A 25,978-nucleotide genomic window follows, 5' to 3' on the forward strand; every position below is an offset into this window, starting at 1 on the left:
CGCGACCAAAAAAGTTTGAGAACCACTGGTCTAAAGTTAACAGACAGTGTTTAAAAAGTGCAGTCCCCATGTTTACATATGTTTATTACAGTGACTTTGAATTACCTAAAGTAGTGTGGTAAAGCAACAGATTTGTTTTTATATTTCTGCAATCTACTTTAGTTTGTGTGATTTGTTACTGACTTTCATATTAACGTTTACACCAGGCTTATTTAAACATAATTATTACATGCTTACAAGGTTGGAAGTTCAACAAATCAGTCAATATACTGTGATTGTAGATGTTAAATAAAAATGTCATTCATATCAATTCATGCATCACCTAATTTCATCGTAACATATAGGCCTGGCCTACAGAAAAGAACATTTATGTTTAATCTATCTAATAGTGTGTTGGTCATACTATACAATGATTTATAGCTTGTCTTTGTTGAATAATACAGAACATAAAGAGCTTTAAAAAATAATTGCATATTAAATCGCAATCGCAATATTGGTCAAAAAAATCGCAATTAGATTATTTTCCAAAATCGTTCAGCCCTACTTGTGAGGTAAAAAACAATATAAATACTGTTCAGTTTCTTGCACAGACCGATCGTTTCGTGTCTTTACACATCAATGCATCGTCACGAGCCGCAGGGTTTAATTTGGTTTTGTTTGTATATGGTTTTTTTTACTTTCAAAGCCGTGATTCCCATTCACTTCCATTATATGACTGACAGACTGCAACAGTTTGAGTTAAAAATCTTCGTTTGTGTTCTACTGAAGAAACAAATTCACCTACATCTTGGATGCCCTGGGGGTAAGTAGATAAACATCAGATTTTCATTTTTGGGTGAACTATTCCTTTAATAACATTTATTTTTACAATGTTATTTTTATTTCAGTTTTTTTTTCTGGATATATGATCTAATACAAATTGAACACTATAGAACACATATATGTGCATCCGATCTGGCTGAGTTTAAGACAAAACCAGCCTAATTTTTTAGTGCCCTTATTTATCGTCAATCCACAGGGATACAGAGCTAGAGATTAATTCAGTGAGATGTTTGAAGAAAGTGATTTGTTTTAAAGCTTTTCATTGATGTGGTTTATTAAAAGTGTGAAAAGTGATTTGTGCAGTATCCAGTGTCCTGGTAGTGTTTGTGGGCCATAGGGCAGGCCTGCTTTCTGCTGTGTGGAATGTGTTTATGGGCCGTCTTTTCCTGCAGTGCCTATATTTTTGACCTGGGGTGAGGAGATCAGTAGCTGTTGACTGACTGAACACACATTCATTAGCGATCTCAAGGAATGCTCCAGATTCTTCAGATGTCCGCACAGCTTTGTTTGGCCCAATGCAAGTCTTTCTACAAAATAGTTTTTTGTACACATGCTTTTAGAGACCCAGAAATACACGAGGCATATTACGCAATGTTGTGAAAAATCGTGAAAGCAGCTTTGTTATTATAACGCCCCAGTATGTTGTTTTTTGTCACTGGCTTGTTAAGGACAAGTTGTCCAAAATATTCCCATACAGCGCATATTTTTAGGTGTTTTCAACTCTCTTATTCATTCTCCTCTATTCCTGTAGGATTACCAAGCCCCTGACCTTTGCCGACTGTGTGGGGGATGAGCTTCCTCTGGGCTGGGAGGTGGTGTATGACCAGCAGGTGGGCGTCTACTACATCGACCACATCAATAGTAAGTTCAGCTTTCTGGTTTTGATTTTAAATATCATATTTTATGCATCTGGCCCATCTGGTCAGTTCCGTTAAACTAGAACGGTCAATAAGTTGAATTAATTACATAATTTGCTGATTAATTAAATGATTAGCAAATAACCACCTAAAACAATATTTGCTGAGAAAATCACTCGAATTAAAAGCAGAAGTTGATTAAAAACATTCAAAAGCATAAATAGATAAATGAATGGAAAATAGGCCAAATTTGTCATTTGTTTATTTATTTAAAAAGTTTTTATCCAAAAAATAATAAATAAGCGAGTGCATTATTTGAGACACTATATGATGCAGCATGTATAACCATGGTACAGTGTCCAAAAACTGTGGTAGTACCATGGTAGTTTTTTGTGTCTGTTGTTCTATCTATCATTCTGTCTTCTGTCTTTCTCTTTTGTTCTGTCTGTCTATGTGTTGTTCTGTCTATCATATTCTATCTGTTGTTCTGTCTGTCATTCTGTCTGTCTTGTCTGTCTATCTTTCTGTCGGTCTGTATGTCTGCCTATCATTTTATGTCTATTGTTTTATCTGTCCATCATTCTGTCTATCTGTGTCTATTGTTGTGTCTGTCTATCTATCATTCTGTCTTCTCTGTCTTTCTCTTTTGTTCTGTCTGTCTGTCTGGCTATGTGTTGTTCTGTCTATCATTCTATCTGTTGTTCGGTCTGTCATTTTGTCTGTCTGTCATTCTGTCTGTCTTGTCTGTCTATCTTTCTGTCGGTCTGTATGTCTGCCTATCATTTTATGTCTATTGTTTTATCTGCATTAAGTTACTATCTTTGGTGCCATATAAGAAAGTTGTGATTGTTGTTTATGGTTATCAGATACTTATTTTTGGACTCTCATGGGTGATGGCTTTAACATTGTGGTTTGGTTTCCTCTCCACCAGAGACGACCCAGATAGAGAACCCTCGCACACAATGGCGTCAGGAGCAGGAGCGCATGTTAAAAGAGTACCTGGTGGTGGCACAGGAGGCTCTCAATGCCAAGAAAGAGATGTATCAGATCAAACAGCAAAGACTCGAGTTGGCACAGCAAGAGATGCAACTCTTCAACCAGCTCACTCAAGATGACAACCGTTCCATCACCAGCTGTGAGACATGCATCACTCACTTTAATCACACCGCTGCTCACATCACACACACTGCTGATTCAGCCTTCTAACATTGCACCAGTCTATTAGTCATATTGTGTGAGGTTTCAATGAAGTCATTCTTACTCTAGGCTTACTTCAGTGTCACTCATTGGCTGCAATCTGTTTCTTTCCTCACTCGTACTTCCATGCATTAAGTTACTATCTTTGGTGCCATATAAGAAAGTTGTGATTGTTGTTTATGGTTATCAGATACTTATTTTTGGACTCTCATGGGTGATGGCTTTAACATTGTGGTTTGGTTTCCTCTCCACCAGAGACGACCCAGATAGAGAACCCTCGCACACAATGGCGTCAGGAGCAGGAGCGCATGTTAAAAGAGTACCTGGTGGTGGCACAGGAGGCTCTCAATGCCAAGAAAGAGATGTATCAGATCAAACAGCAAAGACTCGAGTTGGCACAGCAAGAGATGCAACTCTTCAACCAGCTCACTCAAGATGACAACCGTTCCATCACCAGCTGTGAGACATGCATCACTCACTTTAATCACACCGCTGCTCACATCACACACACTGCTGATTCAGCCTTCTAACATTGCACCAGTCTATTAGTCATATTGTGTGAGGTTTCAATGAAGTCATTCTTACTCTAGGCTTACTTCAGTGTCACTCATTGGCTGCAATCTGTTTCTTTCCTCACTCGTACTTCCATGGCCCCCTCCCTTCCTCCTCTAGTCCAGCTCACCCCTCCTTTTCCCTTCACCTTCCCCTCCCTTTCCTGTCACCATTCATCAGTTCTGCTCTTACTTAGTGTTTCTCACTAAAACATTTCTGCCCATTTATTCATACTCATCACTCGTCAAATGTACATGGTTTTGCCTAGCAAAAGTTTTAATTATAAAATATGAAGTGTATTATTATTAACGGTATAGCCTTTAATATTATTAATGTTAAAGGGATAGTTCAACCAAAAATTGAAATTCTGTCATTCACTCTCATGTCATTCCAAATCCGTGAGTTTCTTTCTTCTGCTGAACACAAAAGAAGATATTTTAAAGAACAGTTGGTGGTAGACGTTGACTTCCATAGTATGGAAAAAAGTACTATGGAACTTAATGGCTAACGTCACCAGTTTGGTTTTTGGTTACACGAGAGTGAGGAAATTATGACAGAATTTAAATTTCTGGGTGAACATCCCCTTAATATTAAGACTAATATTATTAAGGTTATTAAGAAGCAGTTTTTGTAACATTTTTAAAGAAAATAGAACAAAACAAAAAAAAACTATGCCAAACTGTTTTTTTTTTGTACCGAATGTTACTCTTTTAATGAGGCTTTATTATTGTTTTATTTTATTTAATTTTTTACTCTATGCTCACCAAAAAACATCAGAGTAAATTTAAATTCAAACATGAGCATCAATTAATTATATATTAATTAGATATTTCTGTGTTTTTAGTTATTAATAATTCCTCTTAAATGCAAAATATGACCCTAACCAAATGAAAGCAAAAATCACCTGCAGTTTATTTGATATTTCTCTCTCTTTCACTTTTTCCATCTTTTTCCATCTTTTAGCTTTAGCAAAAAAAGTACTGTGGCAAAACGGTGTTAAAGTGTTTGAATCAGTACTAAAAGACATGTAACATAATATTTACATGTGTACGTAAAAAAAAAAACTTGCTCTCTCTGCCAAAACCTTTATCCATGAAGCATGTTTTATTAGATTGTGCTGGTTTTAACTCTGCAAGAAAACTTTTTTTATTCAGTTGACTCTTTTGAAGAGATTTTTAACAGAGTTGAGCCAAATACAGTTTTAGAGTTTTTAGCAAAAATAAACTGTAAAAACCTCCATAAATTTTCTCACCATTAAAATAGCCACAGAAGCTGGCATGGCGTTAAACACAAACAAATAAGCATCAAATAAAACGAATACACTGATAAAATAGTATAACCATGGTACTGTTTGGCAGATGTACTGATTTCTTAGCTTGATTATATGAATAGTTCTGATTGGTTTGGATTTTAATGACTTATATGCACTGGCACCACATGAGCATAATGTGATTGTGACTTTTTGACTCATTTTTCTCTCTCATAGCTCACTCTGGCTCCTCTTCAAATGCAAAATATGACCCTGACCAAATCAAAGCAGAAATCGCCTGTAGGCGTGGGCGGGTAGGTCATTATCCTCAGAGAACAATGCCTCATATGTCAGGCCCAAGGGGAGAGGCAGGGGACCCTCATGTGCTGTGTTGATTGTGTGTTTGTATCTGTGTGTTGAGGGGAGGTGTGTACATTTAGGAAGAAGAGGCCTATGTTTGGGTTGACTGCAGTGTTTCTCTAGGGCAGAGCTTGTTAGGCCTCTATGAATTAGTGCAGTACTACAGGAAGAGTCATTGTGTCAGAAAGCTGGACTGTGGATGATAAATACTACCTCTAAATCTTGACTAAATCTGTCGTATTAAAGGAAAAGTTCACCTAGAGATAAGAATTCAAAAGTTGTTTTTTCATGTCTTGTCATTCCAAACCCAAACTATATTATTTCTTTTTCATTGGAATATAGAGGGAGAAATTGAGAAGAATATTTACACAGCTAGTTCATATTCATAGTGGCACTGCTTCAAGTTTGATTCTCACATTTCATTCTGTTCCATACTCAAATCAGTTGTATTAGTTAAGAAGAAGAAATACACTACTGTTCAAACGTTTGGGGTCAGCAAGATGTTATTGAAAGAAACCTTTGTTATGCTCACCAAGTAATATTACCAGTAAAAACAGTGATATTGTAAAAGATTACAATTTAAAACTAATTGTTTTCTATTTTAATATATTTGAAAGTGTTATTGGTAACACTTTATTTCGATAGTCCACTTTAGACATTCTATTAACAGTAAGTAACTTTGCAACTACATGTCAACTAGTAGTTAGTAGAGTATTAGTAGACTGTCTGCTTAATATCTTCTAACACTTTCTTTCCAATATTTAATAACAGGTTGTTAAAATCGAAAGTTGCAACGGTGTTATTTAATGAGCTAACATGAACTAAGACTTTTGTTAATTTTTTTTAACAAAGATGAATAACTTCTGTAGCAAATGTAGCTATTGCTCATTGTGAATGTTAATGCATTAACTAAGGTTAACTAATGAGGTCTTATTGTAAAGTGATACCTATTGGCCTTTATAGTTCTTTTGCACTTTAATCTGTGTAAAACTTTTAACTTTATACATTTTTCTGTATTGCTTTATTGCATTTAAATGTTCAGTTATTCTTGTTATAAGAAAAAAGTTATTAAACCTGTTATACTGTATTATGACAGCACTTCTTTTAAAACTAAATTTCAATATCGTGATAATACCGCATACCGTGATAAAAGCATTAGCAATTAATCGCAACATGAACATTTGATACCGGCATATCCCTAGTTGACATGTAGTTACAAAGTTACTTATAGTTAGTAGAATGTCTAAAGTGGACTATCGAAATAAAGTGTAACCGTGTTATTATTCCTGCAGTCTTCAGTGTCACCTGATCCTTCAGAAATCATTCTAATATGCTGATTTGGTGCTCAAGAAACATTTCTTATATTATCAGTGTTGTGCAGCTTAATATTTAATACTTTATTTTCTTTGCTAAATAAAGTATTAATTTCTTTAATAAATAACTGACAAAAAAAATTTTGAATGGTGGTGTATATAAGGGAAAAAAGTTGCACCAGTCACATAGACTAATTTTACAATCTGTTTTGGACTTCTTTTTTTTAGAGTTTGACAAGCAATTAACTGTCATTATAAGATTTTTTATTATTATTATTATTCTTTTGTGTGTTATGAAACAAATGACAAAATTCGGGTTTAGCCTGACAAAATTATATATAATAACAGAATTTATGAACAATTTTTTAAAAAGACTTTTATCATAACTGATCAAAAAGTGTAAAAAAACGTTTTGTAGCAAATAAACTCGATATTATGTCATATTTGGTCTACTGTGGCCTGTTACCTACATACCTCATGTTTTTCGCTGTATATTGAATCCGTTGTGGTTTTGGGAGGGCTGTGTGTATGTGTGTGTTCAAGGTCGTTTGAAGTTCCTGTGTGTGTTGGGTGGGTCGGGAACGATTCTACATGTCTCTGCTGATGACTCAACTTTTTGTTTTTTGTTTTTTGCAATGGTGGCTCTGAAGGGAATCCCACTGTGTGTTTTGTTGTGTATTGACTGAGGGGCTCTTGTGTCCACAGCTCTCCAGGCTCAAACAGGAACTGGCTCAGATGAGACAGGAGCTGCAGTACAAGGAAATGGGAGTGGAGACCCTACAGGAGTGAGTTAAACTGCATTGAACCCTTCCTCACACAAAGCATGTGTAGTTTACAAATTAGGACGAAGTTAGTGGCGATTGTTATGACAAGCATCACTATCAGGCCTACTGTTGCTCATACTTAGGTTTAGGGGTTAGTATTAAAGTAATTTAATACTTAATAGAGATTTGCTACTTCTTGTTTATTGATCAGATTTATGTTTTCCGACTGGTAGATTACAACTAGAAGGTGAAAAGTGATAAGAATGCCATAGAGATCTTGTTTTTTGACTTGCAACTCACTGACAACCACTCTATAAAATAGTATTGTAAAATTGTACTATTCCTCCCTGCCCCCAATCTTTTTTGTGATTCATGATACATGACCCCACCCTGTCATTAGTTAATTTTCCTGCTTTGTCTTATGTTTCCTGTTTATTCGTGTTTCTGTTTGTGTGTCTCTCTTGTTTGGGTAGTTGTCCTTTAACTGAAACATTTCCAGGTGTCCACAAAGTTTGCTCCTTGGATATGTTCAGTGAGTGCACATCAAATGAGATGCAACCTATGATGTCACTGCATTTCAACACTTAAATTATGACAAAGTGAATCAGTCTTTTCTATTGTTCAAATCACCACCTTCATACTAAGTCTGTAGTCTTAATGAACACAATATGTTAGCAACAACAAAATTGCTTGAAATTACAGAAAGTAGAACATGTTCTTGGTTTTATATAAATGTTTTTAAAGAAATTAATAAATCTATTCAGTAAGGATGCATTAAATTGAGCATAAGCATTGAGCATAAATGCATTATATTGAGCATAACAGTAAAGGCATTTGTAATGTTACAAAATATGTAGGTTTCAGTTAAATTCTGTTCTTATGAAATTTCTATTCATCAAAGAATCACAGTTTCCACAAAAATATTAAGCAGCACAACTGTTTTCAACATTGATAATAATGACAAATGTTTCTTGAGCACCAAATTCTGAGTTATATTAAAATAATGATTTTGTACCACATTGAAATTTTCATTTTGTAGTGTAAGCATTTACATTTTTATTTATAATAAACTAGAAGTAAATTGTACATTTTACAATATATTTGAACAAATAAATGCAACCTTGTAGAGTGTAAGTGCAAGTTAAGATCCAAGTGCATGTACTTTTTTTTTTTTTTTTTTTTAAGGTACGTTTTGGTTTTATGCTTTGGTTCAGAAGTTCACATTTTTTGTCTACAAAGGCAAAAATACTAAAATATTACAAATCATACATGAAAATATTACTAAATACATCACAGTAGTTGGTTATGTTTTGAATGGTGAAATACATTGGTAAATCGATAACACATTTTGGGCTCAGTAGGAGCTATTCTTTAATAGTATAAGTTATTATGGATATTTGTGTGGATAATGTATAGGCTACAAAACAAAGTTTAAATGGAGTCATATGTTTAACATTTCAGCAAAATGAATTACTGAAGTTAATTTGGGTTGGCATTTTAATAAAAAACCTACCCAAAGTGTGAAAATTATCAATAGCTGTTTTGCTAGCACTCCCGTAATATTTTGCCAGAGTTCTTCATTTAGACAAAGCAGCCCTTATAGTTAGTATAGCTATCTAGTGCATTCAGGGCTAAGTTCAACCCTAATTTCAATATTATTCAGTTCAGTGGAGCAGCAAACCAAGCAGTTGACCAGATACCTAACTCCAAAAAATCCAAATTGATTACCTGCTCTGCAAATGTCTGACTAAATATACTGTTCTCATACTGTTTTCAATGCCGAAATAGACTAAAATGGTATAAGATAGTATTTAGGGTGCTGTGTTCTAAATAGCCAATGAAGCTGTTAGTTGGCTGTTCTGTAATGTTTGTGTAACATTTTTCATCCATTTAGATTTTTTTAGAGGGATCTGGGTGTGGGGAATTTTACCTAAACCCACAAAAACTTTGTGTGTGTGTCTGGAAAAGGAGACTCCACCTCAGGAAGAGGATGCACCAGTTGACTGTGGGTTGCCAAGGCAGGAAAAGCTCAATAAGCAGAGCAAGAGTGAGAGTCCAGAAGAGAGGGAGAGAGAGGAGGGGGAAAAAAGTGCTTGAAAGCATTTTGGAAAACACTGGCAGCAAATTCCTCTCTCCTTCCTGCATCCCAGTGAGGGCCCTTATCTCTTAGATAGAACACAACTCTTCTTGCTCCCAGAATAGCAAGATTAACTCTTTACTCAGCGTTATAAGAAAATAGAAGCTCCCTCTTTACATGACTCGTCAGAGCCTGGGGCCTCTGTTATTCCTTTTTGAAATTTTACTTTTTATTTGAAGTCAATCGAATGTTCAGTGGAGTCTTGGCATAATGTGTTGCTAGTGTCTGGCAGCAGTCACTGTATTTTCAAAGTTGCATCAAAACTTTGCTGTTTGAGACACCCTCCAAAGATGTTGTTTTTATAGAATCAAGTGATCAAATTTTTTAATTCAGCCAGAACTATTTTTTGCAAGGAATTAAATGATTTGATTCAGCACATTTATAATGTTAAAAGATTTGTTTCAAACAAATGCTGTTCCTTTTAACTTTTTATTCCTCAAAGAATCCTGAAAAAAAATGTATCAAGGTTTCTACAAAAACATTAAGCAGCACAACTGTTTTCAACATTGATAATAAGAAACCAAAGCATCATATTAAAATGGTTTCTGAAGGATCATGTGACACTGAAAATTCAGCTTTGCCACAACAGAAATATATTACAATTGTAAATAGATTATTTTATAAAATATATATAAAAATAACAGTTATTTTAAATTTTAATAATATTCCGCAATATTACTGTTTTACTGTGTTTTTTATCAAATAAATGCAGACGTGGTAAGCTTTAGAGACTTCTTTCAAAAACATCAAAAAATCATACTGTCCCCAAACTTTTGAATAGTAGTGTGTATAGTGTGTGTATCACCCTCAAGGTTGTCCAAACCTTTGTCAATTCCTTTCTTCTGTTTAACACAAAAGAATGTTAAACAGAAGAACGTTGGTAACCAAACAGTGCTGGTAGCCATTGACTTCCACAGTATGGAAAAACATACTATGGAAATCAATGGCTTCCATCAACTGTTTGGTTACCAACATTCTTCAAAATATCTTATTTTGTTTTTACCAAAAGAAAGAAATTCATACAGGTTTGTAAAAATGTGAGGGTAAGTAAATCCTTTTTTGAGTGAACTATCCCTTTAACACCTTATAGTTCCTAATAAGCCCACTACACTGGTTAAACTTAATTGGTGAGGCTGAATAATCAAAGTTGAACTGTTTAATTAATCAAAATGAGCATAGTGTATTTATTTAGCGCAGAGGTGGTCTTAAACATTACTAACCACTCTGGACAGATTTTAGGTAACCTAATTTTATCAGTTTATGCCAAAACATAACATGAGTGTTGATGAGAGAATAGCCCTTTATTTAATACCCACTTTATAAAAAAAAAAAGTATTCACATATCTATAGGAAAATATATAAAAGTTAAATTTTAATAGTCTTAATAAGCTCACATCATTCCTCTCCTTTCATCCTGTCTTTTTCTCTTTCCAAATCTTAAGAACTAGCAGCCGGCGTGTCTGTTCTGTGTCACCAGCCAGTCGTGTGCTGCGGTATTGGGCTGGGTAGATGTCCATAGTAGCCTGGCAGACTTGAGTCCTGGTCAGGCAGGGCTGTGAAAGGTTGGAGGTTTGAAGGGGGGAAACAAAGCCCTGCTTGTGTGGAGAGGAGGAGAGGAAGAGGCAGGGCAGGCGAGCTGACAGTACCTGCTGTTGGAGGAGGGTGGCCTGCAGGAAGTGGCCTATGGCAGGAGCACAGGCTCTATGCCAGATGACACACTGATGTAAAAGACATGCTTTATGCAGTCTCTCCCCAACTCCTGTGAACATAACCATCAATTTCAGCAACTTCAGTATCAAACATTTCATTTATTCTAATTTCGTGTCCATTATCATCTGTATGAAAGCTGAACTTTCAATAGTATACTGAGAGACAAAACATTTCACATTGCTTTCCTGTGCAAAGTTCTGTAAAATGAGGCATCGAAAGGCATTTTTACAACTTTTTTTAGCTAGTTTGTCTGGTTGTTTCTGTTTCTAGAATGGCATCCTGTCTCTATGTCCAGTATTTCAAGCATTGCACTCTGGAGGATATATATCCCACAGTGCTTTGGTGCTTTAGAAGGCAGATATTCCCCGACGGGAGGGTTTTAGTGCGGTACTCTCCAGTTTCACTTGCCTAATTATTATGCCTTTGAGACTAGAAGCTGGTTTAAATTAAAACAATATTATTCCAACATGGCTAAATGGTTAACCAGTCTGTTAGACAAGTCAGCGAGTAATCGAAGCTCACGTCTACCGCTGTCATCTCTCACAGTTTCTCTTTAAGAGAAATAGTCTCTCTCTTTAACATTCTCACACAATACTGTATGACTTAGATGGTGGTATATTAACTTTGTGTCAAGCAGTGATGTTGGCTTGGCTCTGGTAGAGTAACACCCTTTTTGGCGTAAATAAACTGATCTCATTGCTAGTTTAACTCTTTATACTTAGTTGAGCAGCATGAGGAGGGTAAGATTCTTTAAACCATATTTAGATGTTTATGAACAACATACATATCCAGGTGCAGTCAGTGCACGGCTATGAAGAATGGAACACAAAGTCAATCTACATTTAGATTCATCTGTGCTGCAACAAATAGTGTTTAACAGGGAGTCACTTGAAATTATGGCATATGCCTAGTGCTTGATTTGATCTACTAGACCTCCAGTGTATTATTGTGTGTAAGAAAGAAACCTGTGTATTTGTATTTTCTATTCTGTTCTTCTCTGCTCCCAGTGTACCAATAACAATGGGTCACTGGTCAGCATGTCAGCAGATTAACAACATGGCTGATTGTTTTTTTTTTTCTCGTGTGTTGTCTTGAGCAGAATTGACCGGAAGATGTCCAGCAGTCAGACCAATTACAAATTAGATGAAGCACAGGCCATCTTCAGCGAGCTCCGCAGCATTAAAAAGGCCATCAGCACTGGCGAGAAGGAGAGGCAGGACCTCATCCAGGTCGGACAGACCCAAATCCAGCATCTTCATAGATTGTTCCTTGAAATGGAAAACTGTATTTTTATATTTTTTGCATTTTTATACTTTTATACTTTTTAAGGTTTTTTTTATGTCAGTGTAACCGAAGTTAACACAAAATGTAGTCTTATAAATTGGCATAAATAAAAAAAATATTTAAATATAAAAAACTTCACTAGATTTACATTGTTAATAATTGATGAGCTAAAACATCAAAATGTTGTTTTAGCAAACTTTTATTCAGTTCAGCTCTTATCTGATGTGTAATACCCACTTTTCAGAATCCAGTTCAGAATTCCTAATTGATAAAAGTTCTGTTATCCATTTTTTTATTCCTCATTGAAAATAATGATTCACTTATGTTACAAAAGTAAAATGTGTTGCAGATGGGCATTCATGTCAGTGTTATTTTAGTATTACTGAGATTCTATTGTGTTTTTTTATTGATATTTTACTTTTTAAGTTGCACATTATGTATATTTTCTATTAAATATTTTTAGTTTTATTTAGTTTTTGTCCCATTTGTTTTTTTTTTTATGTCTATATATTTTTTTAATTAATTTTTATTTTAGTATATCAAGTTAAACTAAATGAAAATTAGAAATGTTGCAACTATCTGAAGGTTTTTATATTTTATATTATTTCAGTAACAATTTAGTTTATTTCAAGTAGCAAAAGTTTATGTTTTGTGTTAGGTTTTAGTTGTACTGAATGCATCAATACTCACTGAATAGACATAGATATGTCCTCTAATACAGTGTTTCCCAACCGGGGTGCCGCGATGTAGCAACATCGATGTAGTACAGTATTGTTTCTGTCTGCAATAGCCCTACTGTCAACACCTTCAGTTCCCTCTCAAATATCCTTTATTTTAAGATGTGCTGCCATCTTGTGGTCACAAGTGATCAACTTCTGTTATGAATATCTCTTTAATTAGATATTCTTTTGTTGTGCACAGAGCCTGGCCAAGCTGACGCTGAACTTCTGTGACTCCATTAATGAGGTGGCCAACAGTGCAAATACCCTCGGTGACTCCTTTAGTGTACAACAATACACAGACACTGGCTGCCAGACTGATCTGATGGGAGAGGTTTGTTAGGATTTGGTTTTTGTTGTCGTTGTTGTTGCTTTACAACTGAAATGTTGGTTATTTTTTGACATTATGATTGTGTGTCATCACAGAGATTTACAATCGTCTATGCTCGAAAATATATAATAGTATTTTCTCTCTTATAGTTTGGCACCCAGGAGTCATCACTACTTGCTGACAGAGTCAAACTCAGTTGGCAGTATGAAGAGGCTAAGAAAAAGTAAGTGGATTTGCAAATATGCACTGTATAACTATTATGAACAACAGACTTAAATCATACTGCATAACAGTCTGGTTCTGAAGGTAAAATCACATTTATTTTTTGTACAGAGAAATTTATTTTTTGAATAACTTATAAACCCTGAGCTGCTATGAGCTCTCGGGGTTTTAAAAGTTTGTATATATGCATGTATAAAAAGTATGTACAGAATACAAAAATCACTGTGATTTCAGCATCTTAAAAAAATCAGTTTTTGATTCGATTATATAATTTGCAATGCATCATAGAATGTGTAATGTATTTGTATTTTAATGTCAAGTACAATGTCTTGAATTTTTTTCTCTTCAGTTTTCAAATACTTTTTGCTTCAAATTTAATTTGTAATGTTGTGATTCATATTGGAGTTGGTCGGTCTGGTTCAAGGCTTAGAACTTTTTGAAGAATGTTTAAATCCCTATGGGAAAAAAAATGAATGGAAAACTTTTTTCTGGATCTAGGGCTGCTGAAAAAGTAAGTGGTCACTGTAGCATTTCTCTGCAGTTGCTCACTTATTCTGAAAGGTTGTTTTTGCTATATGGCACTGTTAGGTGGTTACTAGGGTGTTCTGGATGGTTGCTAGGTGGTCAGATACTGGCTCAAGATGAAATGCCCACTTCTGTATGATATCCTGGTTACTAGATATACATAGAACCCCATGTTTTTGTAAGAATTTCCTGCCATTTTTCATTTACTTTGCAAAAATAATTCAGATCACTTTAAAAAATAGTATCACACCTCCCAATATCACCTGATTTCAGTCATGTGGTTTCAAGGAGCCGAAGTAGCAGACTATGGAACTTCTATTGAGCCTGGCTGTGATTCCTGAAAGTATAGTCATGTGCCTCATGCCATGTAATAATGTTGCTACTACTTCACAGTAGATTTGAGTGGTTTGTATTAAAGTAGAGTGATGGATTGATGTGGCATACATTGCATTTGAAATCTATATATTTGAGGAGGAAATAATGCTGTAGCTTTTGGCCTCTGTGTTGCAACAGTGGCTCCATGCAAACCTTTTTACAAGATGCATGTTTCCATGGAAACAGAGCTGGCCATAGACTGCAAGGTATGACATCAGAGAGAGAGAAAGTGAGGGGGGAAAGGGGGGAAAAAGTGATTTGGGAGAGGGGAAAGCTGTGGAAACTTGCATGCTCTCTGACTGAGTCACAATATCTGAACCCAAAAAGTGCAGAAACACAATTTCTCATGTCAGACATAATGCTGCAGTCTCTGGCTGTTCTTTAATGTTTTTGCCAGCACTTTAACACCCTCACATACATGCACATATCCACAATATTACATTCTGTTCATGCCACTATTCCTGTATACCATTATTATTTATTTTACTATTTTTTTCTTTTCAGTTTTGAAATAAAATTTGTTGAAAGATCCAATAAAAACAGTAATATTGTGAACTATTCCAATTTAAAATTACTGTTTTATATTTTAATATATTTTGAAATATTTTCAGTGTCACATGATCCTTCAGTAATCTTTCTAATGTGCCAACTTGCTCCTCAAGAAACATTAATTAACTAATTAATTAATTCTTATTTTTATATAAACCAGTTGTGGTGCTTAATATTGTGGGAACCGTGAAACTTTTTTTTCAGAATTCTGATGAATAGAAGGTTCAAAAGAGCAGCATTTATTGAGAGAGAAAACAAAAAGAAGCAATTTTTATAACAGTGTAAGAGTCTTTTTCTGTCTCTTTTGATCAAAATTAATGCATCCTTCTCAAATACAAGTGTTGTTTTTACAATAAAAAAATACTACTGATCTCAAATTTTTGAACATTAGTGTGATTGGTACTGAATTTATGGTAACACTTTAGTATAGGGACCAATTCTCACTGTTAACTAGTTGCTTATTAGCATGCCTATTATTAACATATTGGCTGTGTATTACTTATTAAATTCTACATGGCTAATCCTACGCAATACCTAAACTTAACATCTACTTTACTAACTATTAATAAGCAGCAAATCAGTGATTCATTGAGGCAAAAGACATAGTTAATGGTTTGTTAATAGTGAGAATTTGACCTTAAAATAAAGTGTGACCAAATTTATTTAATACTAATCATAGAAGTGCATGTACGAACACATACATCATGTCTTTTCCTCATTTCATCATGTCTTTGATTTGATTTGCTCTCGCATGTATCTGCTTACAGACGCTAAAATTGATCCCTTGTTGTCTCTCTCTTTCTCAGGATGTCCAGTATTCAGCATCAGTTGGCCCAGTTGGACAGTGAGAGCTGGTCTGGACCTGCAGAGGCCGATCGGGATTGGGACTGTCTGCAGCTGCTGCGGGAGAAGGAGGCTCTGCTCCAGGAGATCACTCTACTTAGCCAGCAGCAGCACTCCCCAGACACGCTGCTCCATCTGCAGGAGGAGAAACACAGGCTGGAGGAGGAGGTGCAGAAAGCCCAGAGTGTCCAGAGTCAGGGAGCCAATCAGAGGTCTGCTTTATTTCTTCATACAGTCATGTCTGTGGAATAGAGTAGATTTATTAGATAGATTTTGTGGATGTTTAGCATGTGTAGTGTCTCAGTTTGTGAATTCTAAGGGGCTAGTTGGCAGGTCCTGCAGACCAAGTTACATCCATGTGAAAAAAGAAACGTTGCACTAGCATGGCAATAAAGAAAAGCACGTCCCATAAACATAATATACCTCCAATCAAAACATGGTGGTAGAAATTATGTATTTGTTATCAGGAAATCTTGCAAACAAAATGGTTCAGTTAAAGTTTTGTAAATGCCCGCAGAGGTAAATAAGGGTGCCCTCATTTCCCCCCTGAGCAAAGCAGATGTGCTTGTTCCAGCTCTGTCTTATATCCCACCTGCATGTTTTTTTCTGTTATGTTATGGATATTGATAAATTTTCTTTGTGATCTTAGAAGCCATAAAATGGTAGAATGACATTTTCTTATGATGGAGAAAATAAATAGCATAAATCTTATACTACGATAGTCTTCTTCCACAGACTGCGCTTAAATCATTCCCAGTTTTGCACAATGAACAATTAACAAATAGTCTTGCATTTGTGATCTAGTCTATGATTCTGTGACATTAAGCAGACATCAAATGGTTAGTTAAAACTGACTGTACGAATGAAATGTGGCAAATCTGTATCATAATGTGTTTGTGTTGTGTAGGATATTACAGCAGGAGAAGAGGAATGTGCTTATGAGGCAACTTGAGGAAGCCACCCGTATCACCACCTATCTACACTCTCAGCTGAAGAGGTACATCACACACACCGCCTGAACACCCTCATACAAACTTGATCCAGAGGCAGAAATCATGGGCTGCCAGTTTGACACACATAACTTAGTATAATAAACTTATAACAAAATTATATAATGCAATAATATCAATTATAACAATAAATAATAATAAAAAATATAATTTAAAATATAGTTAATTGTGATAAATGAATGTCAGATTGACTGTGTGTGTGTGTGTGTGTGTATAATTATATATAATAAAAAAAAAAATATATATATATATACACACACATATATTCGTTATTTTATTAATACATTGTTTAATATATATTAAATTATTATACATTAATATTAGCTATTAAATGTACTTATATTTCAATTAAGTAATTTAAGAAAGGATGGATTGCTTCTGACTATAAGCCGCCAATATAAAATAAACATTCTGACTTTTGAAGCCTCTTTTCTGAAGCCTGTTTTTATCTGCTGCAATAATGTCATGAATTATTATCAATTGGTGTTTTTCTTGGCAAATATTGAACAGTATACAGAGTGATTGTTGGTGACCGATTTGATCAACCAGGATATCAAGTTATGTGATTAGATTTTGTTAAATCAATTGACAGCGCTGTGGATTAGGGCTGTCAAACCATTAATTGCATACAAAATAAAAGTTTGTGTTTACATAATATATGTGTGTGTGTGTGTGTGTGCTGTGTATATTTACTATGTATTTATAAATACACTGCATACATGTATATGTTTTAAAAATGTGTATTTATATATATATATATATATATATATATGTGTGTGTGTAAATATAAATGTTATATATAAATATATAAAAAAACATATGTTTCTTAAATATATACATGCACATGTGTGTGTATTTATATATACATAATAAATATACACAGCACACACACACATATACAGTAGTCAACATTTGAAGTGGATCAAAACCTTTCATCAAAGTTGTCCTAAAACCAAACAATAACTGTTCTTATCTTAGGACAACTTTGAACTTCTTTGATCCACTTCAAATGTTGACTACTGTGTTATGTAAACATAAACTTTTATTTTGGATACGATTAATCCTTATTAATCGTTTGACAGCCCTATATAGGATGTCTAGCCACATCAACCCAAAATGACCATTTCTCTCTCTGTGTGCAGCCTATCAGCCAGTAATCTGACGGTGTCCTCCAGCAGTAGCCGTGGCTCTTTAGCCTCCAGTCGTGGCTCTTTGGCATCCAGCCGTGGTTCTCTCAGCTCCGTCAGCTTCACCGACATCTATGGCCTGCCCCAGTATGAGCGAACAGAAGGCAGCTCTGATGTTCTGGACCCGTCTTTCCGCTACCTTCTCCCCTTGGAGACCCACAGCAGGGACGGTTCAGCCTTCGGGCCAAAACGGTCCCATGACACACCACAGTCTCTCACATCTCTCTCCTCTCGGTCCTCGCTTTCCTCGCTCTCCCCTCCCAGCTCCCCCATGGACACCCCCTACCACTCGGCCCCACAGGACTGCCCTCTGGCCCAGATGACAGAGGAGTACATGGAGGTGGCCAGCAGGGGTCTGCTGGCTGAAGCACTACGGAATCAGACTCAATCCCAGCAGCACACTACTCTTCCTGGGGAAGGGGAAGTGGGAATCTCAGCCTCTGCACACCTCCTGGAGGTGAAAAGCCATAGAGATGGAGTTCTTCAAGGAACGCACAGCTCCACAGGTGATGAATAGCAACATGGAAATTGTAACTGCCTGATCAGTCGATTTAAAATATTTAATTGCAGTTAATCTCATATTTTTCATAATTGGCGTGTTAAGCCATTTAGTTCCTTTTTAAGGACAGAAAAATGAATAAAATGTAATTATTGTTCATTTAAAATGTGTAGAAATAAATATTTAGAAACCCAGTTTTTTGAAACAATGATGTCAAATTGAATAAACGTTTAAAAAAACAGCTTTAAACATTTTATCACACTGTTCTGATGTTAAAAATGATTTGCATTTCCTTTTTTTTATAATGTGTTTTTTGAACCACATTTCATTACACCAAATACACAAAATAATGTTCTTTTTAGCAACATCATATGACCCCTTTAAAGTCTATATTTTCATTACAACTTTCCTGGTACTGTTCAGTTTTGATGTGAAATACATGCAATGTTAACCTGTATTTGAATGTCCCTCTGCATGTCTCTGTTGTCTTTCTTCCATGCAAATGTAATCAACTTGATGTCTAGTGGTTGCTTTTATGTAGGCCTGGAGAATGCAATGAACAAGAATCAGTAAGAGGGAACACTCACTGTGAAATCCTCCAGGTAAGTGGTTATTGTTGCTTAATGAATGTCATTTGAATTTGTAGATGTTTCATGCAATAATAATAGTAAAGATAATAATAATAATAATAATAATATGGAAATTTTAGAGACTATTAGAGCACTCAGAAATTGCATCACATTTTAAACTGCAGTTAAATTTGTGAGCCTTTGTTGTAAATCAAGAGTTCATCTATAAAGTATATATCCATAATTATGGAAAACTTAAATATACATTTTTATTCTTTATTAAATTTAAGGGTCTGATTAAGGGAATTTGGTTCAGCATGGACTGCAGGGGTGATGACCAGTGTGGAAAGACACACATCCTGGACTTCTGTGCCTTAGATGTCGGCTATACAGAGTATGTCTAGAGGTTCTCATTCACTCAAGTCATCATAGACTGCCATGGCTTTCTTATAGTACAAATGGAATTTCAGGATCAGATGAGGTAAGTAACCGAGAAACTCCTGCAGTGCCACATCTGATGGGCTGATGAGAAGTACTTCTACACCAGACCTGGATTCATCAGATATGTTATGTGACCTTTGCTTGGTGACTGGATTTATAGGCCTATCTGTGTGCCAGTATGATAGCAAAATGCATTGTTTGTTCCTCTTATTTAGAGGAAAAAAATTGCTTTTATTGAAAAATGTAAAAAGTTCTATGAAAGTATTAAATAAATGCATCCCTAAATATGTCATGTACCTTGTGCCTTTTTTTTTTTTTTTTTTTTTTTTTTGTGCGTATGTATGTGTCTCTGTGTAGGAGTGACCCTGCGCTGTAAAAGTGCAAGTAGGACCAGCAGAAGAGCAAGACGAGTGTCTGCAGGAGTAAATGAAGATGTTTTGGCAACAGACAGTGGGGTGTTTGAAGCCTGGAGCAGAAGGTGAGAGAAGATTCGCCATTAAAGATAAAGACTTTAAAATGGATAATTTGCCAAAAATAAAATTACTCTGTCTTCCATTCACTCACCTTTTATGTTGTTCCAAACCTATAAAGGAAAGAATATATTATATTATTATTTTAAAAAAAAACTATAAAATTAGTCTTTGTACAGTAATACTCATTATATCATCATAATCCCCCGATTTTTGTCAATAACATGTAAAAAAATAACATTAATTTACAAATAATATTTTAATAATCATCCCATTGGCCTGTACCTTCTCTGGAATGTGTCAAATATCATGCATTATTCTTGTATCCTGTACACAATTGTAAAATATAGAAAAAATATGGACTACTGTTCAAATGATTTAGGTCAGCAAGATTTTTTGAAAGAATTAATACTTTTATTCAGCAACGATGAATTGTTTACAAGGGAAAGTAATGTGTTTTACACTGTTGCTAAATATTTCTATTTGAAATAAATTGTTATTTTGAACTTTGTTAATCAAAATCCTGAAACAATGTATCACGTATCCGCAAAAATACTAAGCACCACAACTGTTTTCAACATTGATAATAATAAGAAATGTTTCTTGACCACCAAATCAGCATAATAGAATGATTTCTGAAGGATCATGTGACACTGAAGACTGCTGAAAATTCAGCTTTGCCATTACAAAAATAAATTACATTTTAAAATATATTCAAATAGAAAATATTTATTTGAAATTGTAATAATATTTCACAGTATTACTGTTTTACTGCATTTTTGATCAAATAAAGATCTTTCAAAAAGATAAAACATTTTTACAAACCCCAAACGTTTGAATGGTAGTATATGGTAGTATATATACTTAAATAGTTGTTTCTGTGTTATAATTATTCATAAATGTCTGAATGTCTCTTTCCAGTAGGACAGAGGAATCAGAAGAAGTCAGTTTTACTCGAGATGTCCCAGCCTCAGATCCAGTTCAGATTCAGATTGGTCTTCTGTAAGCACCACACACACTCATACTCTGACCTGCCTCTTATTTCTCATCATAACAAACAGTACCAAGTCACTATTAACCATCAATTTGCTTGTTCATTCCCTCTGGGCTATTCTTTTACAGATATGATTCGAATGGCATGTTTTTGCTGCTGCATGTCCTTCAGATGAGAAATTTAAGCAAGGCCACCGTTAGAGATGGATGCAAAGTGTAAGTAATCCCATCAGCTTTCCATTAATACATTCATCCTCCTCTACTACAGTGATATCCTCTGCAGAAACAAATTATGGACATGTACACAAGCAAATTCACGAGTAGCGTTTTGTCCTTGTTTATCTCTCTCAGATTTGTGAAGCTTCATGTTCTCCCAGTGGACTCCAGTCAGCCCTGCACATATTACTGCTGTAAGGCCCAGGAGCCTCAATCTCTTCTCAGCTTTAATGAGGGCTTCCGAATCCCTCTGAGCGCTGGAGGCCCCGGGGCCCATGCGTTAAAGTTAAACCTCTGCGCTGTAGGACCCCTCGCCCAGGAGGAGCTACTGGTTAGACTAAAATTCACTCAAATCTTTATTAACCAGTTTAGCAATGAAACATTTTGTATGCAAATACAAATTAGGACTAGTTTGGACCCCACTGCATCCAAAAAGAGCATTTCAAGTTGTTGAAACGTGTTTTCTGCTTTAGTTTTAGTGTTTATGTGGTTCATGCTTGTTTGCTGTGAGATGGTAAACTGACCCATATCTGTTTGTGGCTCAGGGCTCTGCGCAGGTCTCGCTGACAGACTGTGCAGGCAGCACTGAAATGATCTTCCAGTGGCTTAAAGTGCATATCCACAACACAGAGAACCACAGGCCTGAGCACAGCCGCCTCAGTCAACCCAACCGCATCATGGATGAAGAGGAGAACGAAGGCGAGCTTGAGGTGAGATCACTGGAGACTTTCCTTCCTCTGGCTAAAGCATTATCAGAGATTACTGAAGATCCACTAAAGATCTCTCTCTTTAATGAACAGTAATTACATTCATTTCCCTTGCTGAACTGCCATTGTGCTTTAAAGGAATAGTTGGCTCCAAAATTTAAATTTTGTCATTAGATACTCACCCTCATGTTGTTTGAGACATGCAGAGAATTTGTTCATGGCCATGATTTGCTGCTCTAAACAAACGGGTCACTCATAGCATGCATTTCAAACTGCAATATGCACTAACTAGGGATGGGCATTTTTGGCAATTTCTCATTTCGATCATCGATAGGTTTCAAAAATGCTGCAATGGTAATAATGAAGATATCTGAAGACTGTCATGAAAATGAATGTTAAAAATAAAAATATGACATGAAAACCGGTCTATGAACACATGATTAGAACACTGTTAGATTGCGATTATGATGCAGCAATGTTATTAAAAAAGAAGCATCTAAAAAGGAATAGCTGCCTGAGGTGAAGTTGAGTGACTTTATGCCAATAAACTGAAGCTTGTTCTGACATATCCTATGATATTAATCAGATAGCTTAGATACATAACATAGACATAACATTACAACTTGTATCTGCACAAAAGGATGCAAATGCCAGTGAACTTATAGTTACGCATTATTAGGGTTGCGAAAAGGTGGAAAATTTCCAGTAAATTTCGTAAACGTTCCAGAAATTTTGGAAACTTTCCAGGATTTTTGGGAATCTTCCGGGGATTTTTGGAAAGTTTCCGGAAATTTTCCACCTCTTTGCAACCCTATGCACGCCATGATGCGCTTTAATAACAGCGTGCTGAAACACGGGCAAGGAAAGCAGACAGAATTTACTATAGATTTCACATTCTATAAAGTTCTCATTATAATGCTGTTTATGGCAGATTTGTACTATATTTTCATCTACATTATCAAGTGATTCCTAAAATCGCCTGCACATTTTCGAAGCCATACGAAGTATGAAAACAATTTTAATTGAGGTATGCCTACTGTTGAACAAATATGACGAAAAAGCACTGCTGTATTATTATAGCATCAGTATTTTTTAAAAAGAAACATCTAAAAGCAATATGACAGTCTAAAATAACCGGGCATTGCATTTAAGCATGAGACACTGGTAATATGCAGCGCGTTCAGCATGTTAATAAATGTTAATATCCCAACGCATCCTATATTAGATTAATCAGATATGTATGTAGCTAACCCAGACATCACTACTACATCTCTCTTCTCACGTCTATACTTTGGACTGCATGCTGTGGCCAGCTAAACAATCAGAGCTCAGGGTGCCGCCCAAAGTGCTGTATAACCAATCAGATTTTTTTCCCCCACGATCACTGTTTTCATGATCGATCGTCACTGTCATGGCTGAGTACTCAAGTACTCGATCACTGTTGCACATCCCTATTTTTTAAATATAGTTTTGTATCCTATATTAGATTAATCAGATATGTATGTAGCTAACCCAGACATCACTACTACATCTCTCTTCTCACGTCTATACTTTGGACTGCATGCTGTGGCCAGCTAAACAATCAGAGCTCAGGGTGCCGCCCAAAGTGCTACTATAACCAATCAGAATTTTTTTTTTTCCACAATCATCGTTTTCATGATCGATCGTTTGTCGCTGTCACGGCCAAGTACTCAATCACTGTTGCATGTCCCTAGCACCAACCATCTTGTCAAATTTGTGATGAGAATAATTTATAAATGTGTCATCTAAAAAAAACATGAATGAAAAAGTGATAATAATCATGTGCACAGATAAATCATAATAAACACTGCTATATTCCTTAAAAAAAATGGTCATGTTTGATTTCATAGGAGGTTTCTGACAAGAAAAGCTCTATAATTTATCGTTTTAAAGCAAATAAATTGAGACAACCATAAATATTAATATTGCAATTTACTGATTTTTTTTTTTTTCAAAATTATTTAATATACTTTTTAATATTATAGTTCAGTAGTGTTATTGCAGTAGTATAATTTAGTCTTCATTAAATTTGTATAATTTTAATGAATATATAAAATTAAGAAAATGATGATGTTGATGATTATTATTATTATTATTGTATTGAATGGGGAAAATTCTATTTAGCTGATGACATATACAGTATAAATATAATAAAATATTTTATTCCAATGTTTATAAAGATTTCCACAACAAACAGAACAATGTTTTGATAGTTCCACAGTTTTATACACTTTACAGTAGAAATCAATCTACAAAATGACTGGTTTTAGTTGTCTCTAAATAAAGTTAAAATAACACACACACACACACACACAAAATTAAACATAGCATCTGCCTATTTTCGTGTAGGTGTCTGTGGTGATTCGTTTGGAGGAGATGAAGAAAGTGTTACAGAGGAGTGAAGAGGAGCTGGAAAGGAAGGAAGAGCAAGGAGAAGCCGTTTCTGAGAGGTCCACACACTCACTGCCTTTCTGTAAACCAATAAACCTTTCAGCTTATGTCTGTAAGTGCACTCATTTCAGATGATGTGTGTGTGTGTGTGTTCTAACTGCTGTGTGTGATTTAGGAGTTGGCAGGCTGAGTCAGTGGACAGCGGCTGCAGTAACAGTACAGCGTTTGTCATTCCCTGTCCTGAGAGCCTCTGCGGTGAAGGCATCTGCATGACCTCTGGGAGACGCTGTCTCCAGCCTGCAGAGAGAAATCCAATAGTAAAGGTACTGTGAAGTCATAGCGACTGTATGAATTCTCCTTCTATAGAATTGAAAAGAAGTTCTTGAACAAAAATACAAGCTACACATTTCTGCTCCTAAACGCTCTGGTTCGTTTGTCTGTTAAGGTTCTTTTATAATTAATTACTAAAAATGTTTTGCTTACACACTCAGGATGTTTAAACATTACTTTCAGTTGTAACTGACATCATCAAAAAAACCCGTCTTTTTTTATTTTTATTTTCTTCTTGAGATTTACACTGATGGTCAAAAGTTTGGGGTCAGTAAGTTTTTTGTATTGTTTTTTAAAGAAGTCTTTAATGCTCAATTGTTTGATTAAAACAAAAATTGTAATACTATGAAATATTATTACAAATTAAAATAGTTGTATTCCATGTTAATATATTTTAAAATGCGATATATTCCTGTGATGGCAATTACTCATTACTCCCGTCTTCAGTGTCATGTCATTCTCCCAAAATCATTCTTTCATTCTATTTAGTGATTTGATGCTCAAGAATTTCTGATTATTTTCATCAATGCTGACAACTGTTGACAACATTTATTTGAAGTATAATTTTTTGTTGTCTTTACTGTCACTTTTGATCAATTTAATGTATCACTGCTGAATAATAAAAAAAACTTGCTTTGCAGAAGAGCATTGAACTATAAAATAGATCATTAAACACATTTAATTTGTGTGTTTTTAGGTGGACAAGGCAACCAACACAGAAGGTGTGTTTCCAGAGCCAATGAGAATGCGGCCGAAAGAAAGGACAGGCCGCTGGGGTCACAGCTCACCGTTCATGCGCAGCAGCACAATAGTCAGATCTCAGACGTTTTCACCTGGAGCGCGCAGTCAGTATGTCTGTAGGGTAAGCAGAAAAGACCAAAGTCTTCAAACACAGTATGAGTCATTTTATATCACAGTAATGATGTTTCATGATCACAATAGTCACGATAATACAATTAAGCCGCAAAATGTTCTGCATATTGCATTACTACATTGTTGTGTAATAATATGTAACACATTTTGTGGCTTAATTCAATATATTTATTAATCAAGTAAATTAAAATTAAACTGTTAAATGAAAAATTATAGCAAATTATACGATTAGAACAAAATAAATGATAATGATAGATGATTTTCCATCAATAAAATTATGTTTTCCTTCCTTTACAGTTGTACAGAAGTGACAGTGATAGCTCTACTCTACCAAAGAAATCCCCCTTTATCAGAAACACTCTAGAGCGACGAACCCTGCGATATAAACAGGTTGGAATGACCGTGTTGCTGGGTAACGCATTTTATTATTTATCTTTTGCTGTGGAAGTGTACTTATGTGTC

General features: G+C 35.3%; 1 protein-coding gene across 3 annotated transcripts in view; it reads left to right on the forward strand.

Moving 5' to 3' along the window:
- LOC107659042 (protein WWC3-like) overlaps window positions 1-25,978 on the forward strand; it is a 64,845-nt gene that overhangs the window by 25,945 nt on the left and 12,922 nt on the right. For 2 of the 3 annotated variants that reach the window (XR_001630869.1, XM_016447839.1), the window contains exons 2-20: window positions 1,574-1,683; window positions 2,611-2,814; window positions 4,915-4,991; window positions 7,056-7,135; window positions 12,061-12,190; window positions 13,167-13,298; window positions 13,445-13,518; window positions 15,773-16,021; window positions 16,717-16,806; window positions 17,962-18,512; window positions 19,873-19,993; window positions 20,907-20,987; window positions 21,108-21,194; window positions 21,330-21,525; window positions 21,740-21,904; window positions 24,272-24,372; window positions 24,489-24,636; window positions 25,341-25,505; window positions 25,814-25,906. Coding sequence is in view for 2 of the 3 variants with exons in the window: in XM_016447839.1 (XP_016303325.1) it covers window positions 1,574-1,683; window positions 2,611-2,814; window positions 4,915-4,991; window positions 7,056-7,135; window positions 12,061-12,190; window positions 13,167-13,298; window positions 13,445-13,518; window positions 15,773-16,021; window positions 16,717-16,806; window positions 17,962-18,512; window positions 19,873-19,993; window positions 20,907-20,987; window positions 21,108-21,194; window positions 21,330-21,525; window positions 21,740-21,904; window positions 24,272-24,372; window positions 24,489-24,636; window positions 25,341-25,505; window positions 25,814-25,906 (2,854 nt within the window). In the remaining variant the exon portion in view is untranslated. The remainder of the gene's footprint in view (window positions 1-1,573; window positions 1,684-2,610; window positions 2,815-4,914; window positions 4,992-7,055; window positions 7,136-12,060; window positions 12,191-13,166; window positions 13,299-13,444; window positions 13,519-15,772; window positions 16,022-16,716; window positions 16,807-17,961; window positions 18,513-19,872; window positions 19,994-20,906; window positions 20,988-21,107; window positions 21,195-21,329; window positions 21,526-21,739; window positions 21,905-24,271; window positions 24,373-24,488; window positions 24,637-25,340; window positions 25,506-25,813; window positions 25,907-25,978) is intronic. The other variant, XM_016447841.1, reaches the window with a different exon arrangement.

Source organism: Sinocyclocheilus anshuiensis, unplaced genomic scaffold (assembly GCF_001515605.1).
Source record: "Sinocyclocheilus anshuiensis isolate Anshui unplaced genomic scaffold, SAMN03320099.WGS_v1.1 scaffold311, whole genome shotgun sequence".
Classification (NCBI taxonomy): Eukaryota; Metazoa; Chordata; class Actinopteri; order Cypriniformes; family Cyprinidae; genus Sinocyclocheilus; species Sinocyclocheilus anshuiensis.